Below are 8441 nucleotides of genomic sequence, written 5' to 3' on the forward strand. Positions count from 1 at the left end.
CGCCCATTATTAGTGTCGCACAACGTGTTTACGCTGCGGACAAGTGAAGACGATGCCATTTGATGGTGAGGATTATAACATGAAGGAAGAGAGAGAAAACAGAGAAGGAAGAAGAAACAGAGTCAGAGAAGAATGGGATGATTTCAAGCTAAAAGAAAACAGCTCTGTACAACAGAACCAGCCGACCACAACAGCATGAAGGCAGCGCTGATTACTCGATTAATCGGTTAAATAATCTGTAAAATACTCGATTACTAAAGTGAATCGATCGCTGCAGCCCAACCTGTTACGTTACATAACTCTGTTCTGTCAATAGATGCAGCGACTTAAACGACCAGTAAATAAGAAAAGTATAAATCAAGTGTTATGTTAGAAGAAGCAGTGGATATTTTACAAACACGGAACAGGTAACACACCTGGTTTAGCACGAGTATGAATAATATTTAATATGGAAAAGTCCGCTAGCTGCTAGTCTAATATCTGCAGTGTAAAATATTTATATAATTATAAGTATTACAGATCATGATGGGGGCCGTGCTACACTTTATCTGGAAAATGTGAGACGTGATCTTCTTGACCTGATGTATTGTCTTTGATGCCATTGCTCTGTAAAAGAGTGCCATCTCATAATTGTGGGGGTTCTGGAAGATAAAAACATGTATTAATCAGTATGTTTACATTTAATCAAAGTAAAGACAGAGATACAGAAGTCTGTTGTTAGAACAACAAATCAACTCATAACAAGAAAACATTTTTCTGTTTTGACCTTGTTTTGTCCTCCAGATTTAAATTATAATCCAGACTTAAATTATAAAACAAGCTGAACATGAACTTTCAGAGAACTCAAATATCACAGTCAGCAGCAGCAAACACTCAGTGTCCAGTTTATTAGGAACACCTGAAACTAATGCAGTCCTGCAATAAATCTCCTTCATCAAGGTTTAAATGTTCAGTTTGTGTTCAAACTGTTTCAGAGACGTGTTTCTGTTATTTAGCCTGCACTCACTGATATACATGGGGTGGACAAAATAACAGAAACACCTGTCAAAGTAAGACAGTTCAACAGCACCACAAACTACAGCCTCCAACATGACCATGAAGTCGAATCATGAAGGAGATTTAAATTTTAACATAACTGTTGTATTAGACTGCCTATTCGCACTGTACTGAATAAACTGGACTCTGAGTGTGTAACTGTATCTGACAGCACTCTGGCGTTGCACCTTAAGAAATTAAAATAAGCAACACAGGCTTGTCCCAAATAATTTCAATAACACAAACATCAAAATTAAAAAGTCACATTATATATTTCACCTTAGCTACAAAATATTTACATTAATAGCTTCAGTTCAGTGAACTCATGTTTCTATTAATTTCTCCCTCATTTAGGACCTTTAAAAACAACAAGCGGTCTGATAATATTTAGTAAATGGACAGTATTTATGCAGCAGTTCTGCTCCTCATTCATCTCTTTATTCAGGCCTCAGACAGAAGTCCCTGTCTGTCTCCTGCTCATCAAACAAGCTGATTTTAACTCATTATAGAAACACAAACACCTTCCAGTCTTCACTAGCTGCCTCTCAGTTTTACAGGTTCAGATTTCACACTGAAGCTCCTGAACACATCACAGATATTTAAACCTTTTCTGAGCTGCAGCAGCCTGAAATCCTCAGTCAGAGTCTCCTGGTCGTTTCACTTTATTATTTATTTTCATTACTTACTTACTGTCCTTCTTATATATGAGTGTAAATCACTTTGGATAAAAGTGTCAGCTAAAATGTAAATGTTATCCTATGTTATAATTTGATGTTATCTCGTTATTGATCACATTGTTTCTGTGCAGCTTCGTCTTATTCATCAGGTGCGTCAGTATAAAGTCCTCAACAACAACAGTTCAGTGGGCAGATTGATCATCACTTGACTTTGTGCTGCCTGGAATGAAATTAATTTAGATTGAAGACAGAGTAAAATTAAGTTGCATAAAATAATCAGAATATTAAAATAAAAAAACAAAGAGTGCAAGAAGTCGTCATTGTCCTAAACAACAATAACAAAAAGAGTTAAAATGAGTTTAGTCAAGACTGTTCCACTCAGTCACAGCACATATCAGAAACTAGTTAATGGAATGATTCATTTTAACATGCTGTTATCTCCCTGTCCATGACTTGGACAGGGAGAGAATATAAAACACTTGTTAAGGTCAAGCAAAGGTTGTGGTCGGGGTAAAGGGACGTTTACATCACAGCTGCTGTTACAGCGAGTGTTGATGAGCTTTGTTAAGGAAACATTAAACATCCAGCTAAACATGAGGCTGAGATACGTTTATGTTTCACTGAGCAGTGACAGGACAAGTTTGAGGTACTTGACTATTTCCTATTTATGCTACTTTATAATTCACTACATTTATCAGATGATACTTCAAATTATACTTTTTTATCTTTGGCTACTTTAAGTACATTTAACTCACTGATACTTCTACACTTTCTCTCAAGTTGCAGCACGAGTCTCTTGAAGCTCCAACTCTTAAAGCTAAACACACTTTTAACCTTTAATAAAATGCTATAAAGAATATTTATACAGATTTCAGAACACACACAGACTGAGACACAGTTTTAAATCTCTCTAAAAACATTTTTAAATAATAATAAACCTGACGCAATTCTTCCTTTTTGTCTCTGAACAAAAGCTCACAGTGGAATACATATTTTATTTTTGGAAAATGTTTAAGAGCAGGAGGACTTTATAGAAATAGCATTACAACTGCACTTATCTGTATAATAAAACACCATTTCTGCACTTCTGGTTAGATGCTAACTGCATTTCATTAACTTTGTATCTGTACTCTGCATAATGACAATAAAGGTGAATCTAATCTAAACTATCTAATTTATGTTGCTGTGAAACAACATTATTTCATTAAGAAGATCTCTCATCAGATTCTGCTGTTTTAATACTCGGAATTACTCCAGTTATAAAATGATAATGTTTGAAACTTGGAGCTTCAACCTGAATAAGAAATGACAAGCTGTATTTTGCAATTGGTACTAATTACTTCAATTAAAGTTTCCATTGTCTAATAAAAACTGCACTTCAAAGCCTGTATGTGCCTCCATGGTGTCAAAATATTACCAGGAACTATCAATATTTATTCAAGTTCAGTCTTTTTCACTTGTGGCTCAAAAAGTGTCTGATTCTAAAGACTTCAGTCTCTAAATCTCCCTCGTGAGGTGTTTTCATGTTGATCCCCAGGATCAGGCTGCAGCAGCCATTTATAAATCTGTTACTGGGTTTGTGAGTGAAGTTTACTAAATTCTTGTGTTCCTGTGTTTGATCAGACTGATCTCAGAGTTTCTTTCTGTTATTTCCCTGCAGACCCTCTCATTCTTCCTCTCATCTCGGTAGATCCATGAAGTCTCAGAGTCTCAGTATAAGAGTGAAGCTTTCACTCAGTTTGAAACTTTTTACACTTCTGCTGACATCTTCATCACAATCTGCTTTGTGTTCAGTCTGAAGACACTTAAACATGTTTAAAAACTAATAACACAACTATTGAACTGACTGAAATATAAAAACATCACTAAGAAGAATCTCACCATTGACCTTCACGTAGATCTCAGTATAAATCTGATGTCTGATCTCCTCCTGTGTGGCTACACAGCAATAGCGGTCGGTCTTCATCACAGTAGTTTGGAGGATGATGTAGAAGCTGCCTCCTCTTTCTGAGACCTGTGGCTCCTCAGCAGGAAGTTTGTTTCCAGCACTGTCCTGCCACTCTACTGTAGGTTTTGAAGAAGCACCAAGAACTTCACACTGCAGCAGGACCCAGTCCTTTGTTTGATAAAGTATCTTGACAGACGGCTCTGGAGATGCTCCTGTGAACACAGTAAACAGACACATCAGCTATAAAAGGACAATAACAGGATTATAAATGTAACACTTTGATGTTTCTTGTTCGTCTCTTCTCTGCTTGTAAATGAGGATTAAAGTGTGTTTAACAGAAAAACACAGAGGAACAGAAAAGCACAGTATCAGCCTCAGTTGCTCCTCCCAGCATTGTTAGATAGGACATGATATTTCAAACATTTCTAACTTCTACCAAAAGTCTGGAAACTATTTACAGCTGCAAACACTGTTTCTGACTCATATCATGACAGAAGCTCAGATACAGTGAAGACGTTTGGACAAACTCAATTTTTACATTTGTTGAGCTGAAAAAATTATCTTGAAACGACGTCACATGAAATCTGTTGTCTGATATGTCGACAATATTTTCTGTTACACTAAAGTGGAAAAAACGTGTTATAAAATATGAAACAAGGTCTTTAAAAGCATGTGAGCCCCTTGTGTTATCGGGGCTTAATTGTGTCAGTGATACATTAACTCAGCCGCCACTTTATTAGGTACACCTGGGGCCTGTGCCACAAAGCAGCGCCGCCTACTGACCAATCAGCTCTCTTGGAAAATGACATCACCATCTGTAGGAAATCCCACAGACTGTTTTATTGGCTGCTTTATGTTTGCTGCCCTGATGTGGAGAAACTACAGCGACATCATCCTACAGAGACTGATTAAAGGCCTTGGGCTTTGATTGGCCTACAGCTTTTTACAGTAGGCTACTGACTGCTTTGAAATGTGTTTAATATTTTTTATTTGCTCCCAGTCCGTTTCACACAGCCTGTCGCAGCCGTTAAAATAAATGGGTTTAATTTTTCTTATGTGAGGCTGAATATTATGAGTTTGGTAGGGATATTGAAATAAATGTTAATATGAATGGCTATTTATTTTAGGTTAGTAGCTATCTTAAAGTCTATCACAGAGACTTTAGTCATGTACCACCCCACCTTTTGCGATGTAGGTGCAGGTAATGAGGGGAGTTTTCAGTAGCCTAAATGTTGAGATTCAGTCTTTCAGCCACTATTTGAGCACATTTTATGACATGAATGGATTTTTCGTTTCATTGCTTTATGAAGTTTAGAACAATGTTTGGACAAATTTTGAGTGTGTTAAATAAATTAATCTCGTTTTTGAAGTGATGAAAGGTTTTTTTAAAGTGAGGAACAACCACTTCTTCAGTGCACAAGTCTTTTAATGTTGAAACGCCGACACACAGCCGAGCTGAAAGAATAAGGCTGATATTTTTATACAGCTCATAAGAACACATCAAATCAACGCATTATTATGGACTCCGCCTGCTCATTTAGACATTCACACAGGTTTTCTGTCTCCCTGCATGTATCAGCTGCAGTCGTGCTACTTAGACCATGTTGTAGGCTATTTCTGTAGCGTTATAGTTAAATCTTCGTTTGTAAAATATGACGCTCTGCAGCTGGTAGACTTGTTCATGTCTGTGATTGGTCATCTGCTGTTAACACCGCTATCTGTTATTTCTGAAGTCTGGATTTTTGTTCAATGTCCTTAGTTCTGGTCTTTGCTCTTGGTTCTAGTGTGTGCCATTTTTGTTTTGTCTCTTCTGTACTCTGTTTTCTCGTTCAGGTTCTTGGTAACGTGTGTGTGTATGTGTTTCTGTCTTGTTTTGCTTATTCTCTCTGCCCCATGTCTGCTTGTCTAGTGTTCAGTAACCTTTGTCTTGTCTGTTACCCCAGTGATCCCTCTGCATGTCTGTCTCTGTTTTCTCCTGCTCTGTCACCTGTGTTGCTCCCGCCCTGCTCGTTATCCCTGTGTATATATACCTGGTGTTTCTGTCTAGTCTTTGTTGGGTCATTGTATGCTGTCTCCCTGAGTTGTTGTGTGATTGCTTGTTGGCTGCCCTCTTGTCGTGTCTCCCTGCACTGTTTTGGACAACCTTTGTTTTGGACTCTGTATCAGCCACTCAACCTGTAAGTGTGCTCGCCTTTAGTTGTTTAAAGAAATCACTGAACTGTACCTGCCGGCTTCGAGTCCTGCATTTGGGTTCCACAACCTGCCTTCACACCACCCACCGTGACAGCTTATCCCCATCGCGATTGTTAGTTAGTTAAGCCAGATAATGATAACATATTCCGGGTATGTTGAACTTGCTTCGTGGTGCAGGCCCCTGTCCAGACTGACGCAATCCAACACAACTGTTAAGTTTACTTTATAAGTGTACAATGTTTTTTTAACTGTCATAGTGGCGTTAATTCAATTATGTGTTTTAGCACAAAGGTCATAGTTTCCAGTGTTGAATTAAATATTTTGACCCCTCAAGTTTGTAAACAGTGAGTACAAAAATTAGAAACACCTCTTTGTATAATGTAGTCCAGTATAACAGCACCATTAACTATGAGCTCAGTAATAAACGTGTCCCTGAATTTTCATGTTTAGGACAAAGTCAGCAAAAACTGAACAATATAAACTTGGTGAAGTCATTTTAGGCAGAGATGTTTAATAGAATTACCTTATTGTACAAGTGTACCTATTAAAGTGGTCATAAGGAGAACTGTTAAAATACCTCTATAATTTCTGTAAATACAATGCAGCCTGTTATAGTGAAAGGAAAAACAGGAGCAGAGAAACAGGAGCTCAATGTAAACTTTAATAACACCAACAAGATTTCTGGAAGTTGTTGCACTAGGACATATTTTGTTGTTTTAAAGATAAACAAGATCTGTTCTCTCTATCATGTAGTGCTGATGTATGTTATCTTTTGGAGTACGTAGGGTTGGATGATGTCAGATGATATCCTTTTGAAGCCAAACTCGGCACATACCTGTGACAGTTAGTTACGTCATCAAAGGACTCACCTGCAATGTTTTCAGCTGATCTGTCCTTTAAGATACGATCTAAAACGAAAAACAAAACATATGTTAGAACGCTTGTGAAATATTATCAACTTGATAATAGAGAGGCCCTGCCAGATGTTTATTCTTGACTAAAGTCTATCTGGGACTCGTAAACCAGTCACATCAGTAAACAAATCTTGAACTGTTTAATGAAAACACTCACCAACAACAAGCTGAATGTTGAATATCTGTCTTGGCTGAAGAAGTGGAAAATCACAGGTGTAGTTTCCACTGTCAGTCACCTTCGTATTTCTGATGATGATGGAGGCGTTGCCGTACTTCAGCTCATCTGGAAAATGTGAGACGCGACCTTTGAACTGCTCATCTTGACCTGGACGGCCGTTATTGTAATGAGTTCCTGCTTCATAAAGGAAAACCTCCTTCTGACCATCTTTCTTCCAGTCAAAGAGTTTGTACTCAATGTTCTCCTTGGTGCTGAGGAAACAGGGTAAAATAACATCACTGTCTTCTTTCACTTCGATGATCACTGGACCTGGAAGACAAAAAACCTCATTAATCAGTATGTTTAAATTAATTTAATTAGGCCTAAGTTAAGACACACTGAAGTCAGTTGTTCAAACAACATAACTGTTCAACATAACATAACTAACAAGCTGCTAAAATACAACCAGACTGAGAAAATAAGGAGGAAGATCTGAACGTGTTTATATTCAGGACGGTGCTTTGTCAGTCCTGCAGCCTAGTTTTCTGTCTCTGAACATGGTCATGGCTTTGGATCTGAATTATAAATGTGAGAAATGAAGCGAGAGAGAAAAATAACGGCTGCTTATTATTATAATATTTATATTACAGGCTGTGTGGCTATAACACACGCATTATTCTTAGTTTCTACTTAAAAAGGATCAACAAAACAGTAAGTTAACCCTCAGGTAGAGGTCGACACTTTATATTTGATCAGAAATATCAGTTATGAGTCGCAACAGTCTGAAATGAGGAACAGTTTCTCTGCCAGATAATGGAAACATCAGCAAACTGCGCGGCTCTGTTGTACGACTGTAATTAATCAGAAGGATGCCTTTATTAAATTACATCACATTTGTTAGGGAAATAGGCTTAGATGTTTTAATATTGATCTGTGCCTATTCGGCCTATCAGGTTATTGATTATCAGTTTAATTAAGTCGTTTTCTTACTTTGTTCATCAGCCAACGTTGTTCCAGACCGAGTCAGGAGACAGAGACACGCGAGAGGAAGAAGCTTCATGTTTGTAGAAGACATCTGAAGATTAAACATCATTAAACTTCACTGTTACGACTCTAACAGACATGTAACCACTTCAGGCTGCGTCACTGCGAAACACTTTCGATTTCTCAGGAAGCTGCAACACTTCCGCTAATCCTTCACAATAAAAGCGTCACTTTCACTAATATTTTGACGTTTTTATACAGTCTATGATTTTGACTTGTGAAAAAGGGACTGACTGATAACCAGTGGTAGAAATAATATCTTTACTCGAGTAAAAAGTATTAATAATACCACAATGTGAAAACACTCCACAAGTACAATGTCTATAAAAAGTATTCACCTCCTTGGATGTTTCACTCTTTTGTTTCTTTTATACATGAAATCGTGCTCAATATTATTTGGCTTTTTTGACAAGAATTTGCAATAAAACTCTAATGTCAATAAATTAAAAATATATAAGTTAAAGAAGATGATT

General features: G+C 37.4%; 1 protein-coding gene across 2 annotated transcripts; it reads right to left on the bottom strand.

Moving 5' to 3' along the window:
- Positions 1–192: 192 nt before the first annotated feature.
- Positions 193–8099, bottom strand: LOC119882033 (butyrophilin subfamily 1 member A1-like). 2 transcript variants are annotated; one of them, XM_038692049.1, is made up of 5 exons: positions 7915–8099; positions 6925–7254; positions 6723–6761; positions 3594–3872; positions 193–641 (listed from the first exon to the last, which is right to left on the bottom strand). In XM_038692049.1, exons 1-5 carry the CDS (start codon positions 8015–8017, stop codon positions 625–627), a joined length of 768 nt encoding a protein of 255 aa, XP_038547977.1. In that variant the 5' UTR covers positions 8018–8099; the 3' UTR covers positions 193–624. The 2 variants fall into 2 exon arrangements, with proteins under 2 accessions (XP_038547977.1, XP_038547978.1); XM_038692050.1 differs by lacking the exon at positions 6723–6761.
- Between the last annotated feature and the right edge of the window lie 342 nt (positions 8100–8441).

This window comes from Micropterus salmoides, unplaced genomic scaffold (genome assembly GCF_014851395.1).
Source record: "Micropterus salmoides isolate LMB-PRFRI ecotype aquatic unplaced genomic scaffold, ASM1485139v1 Ms_hic_scaffold_2847, whole genome shotgun sequence".
NCBI lineage: Eukaryota > Metazoa > Chordata > Actinopteri > Centrarchiformes > Centrarchidae > Micropterus > Micropterus salmoides.

Bases quoted from the DNA above. Each gene is read 5' to 3' on its own strand.
- LOC119882033 (XM_038692049.1), bottom strand. From the start codon at position 8,017: ATGATGTTTAATCTTCAGATGTCTTCTACAAACATGAAGCTTCTTCCT. The intron at 7,255-7,914 runs GTAAGAAAACGA...TTTGTCTTCCAG, and splicing joins AACGTTGGCTGATGAACAAA to GTCCAGTGATCATCGAAGTG. The intron at 6,762-6,924 runs GTGAGTGTTTTC...TTTTCGTTTTAG, and splicing joins CAACATTCAGCTTGTTGTTG to ATCGTATCTTAAAGGACAGA.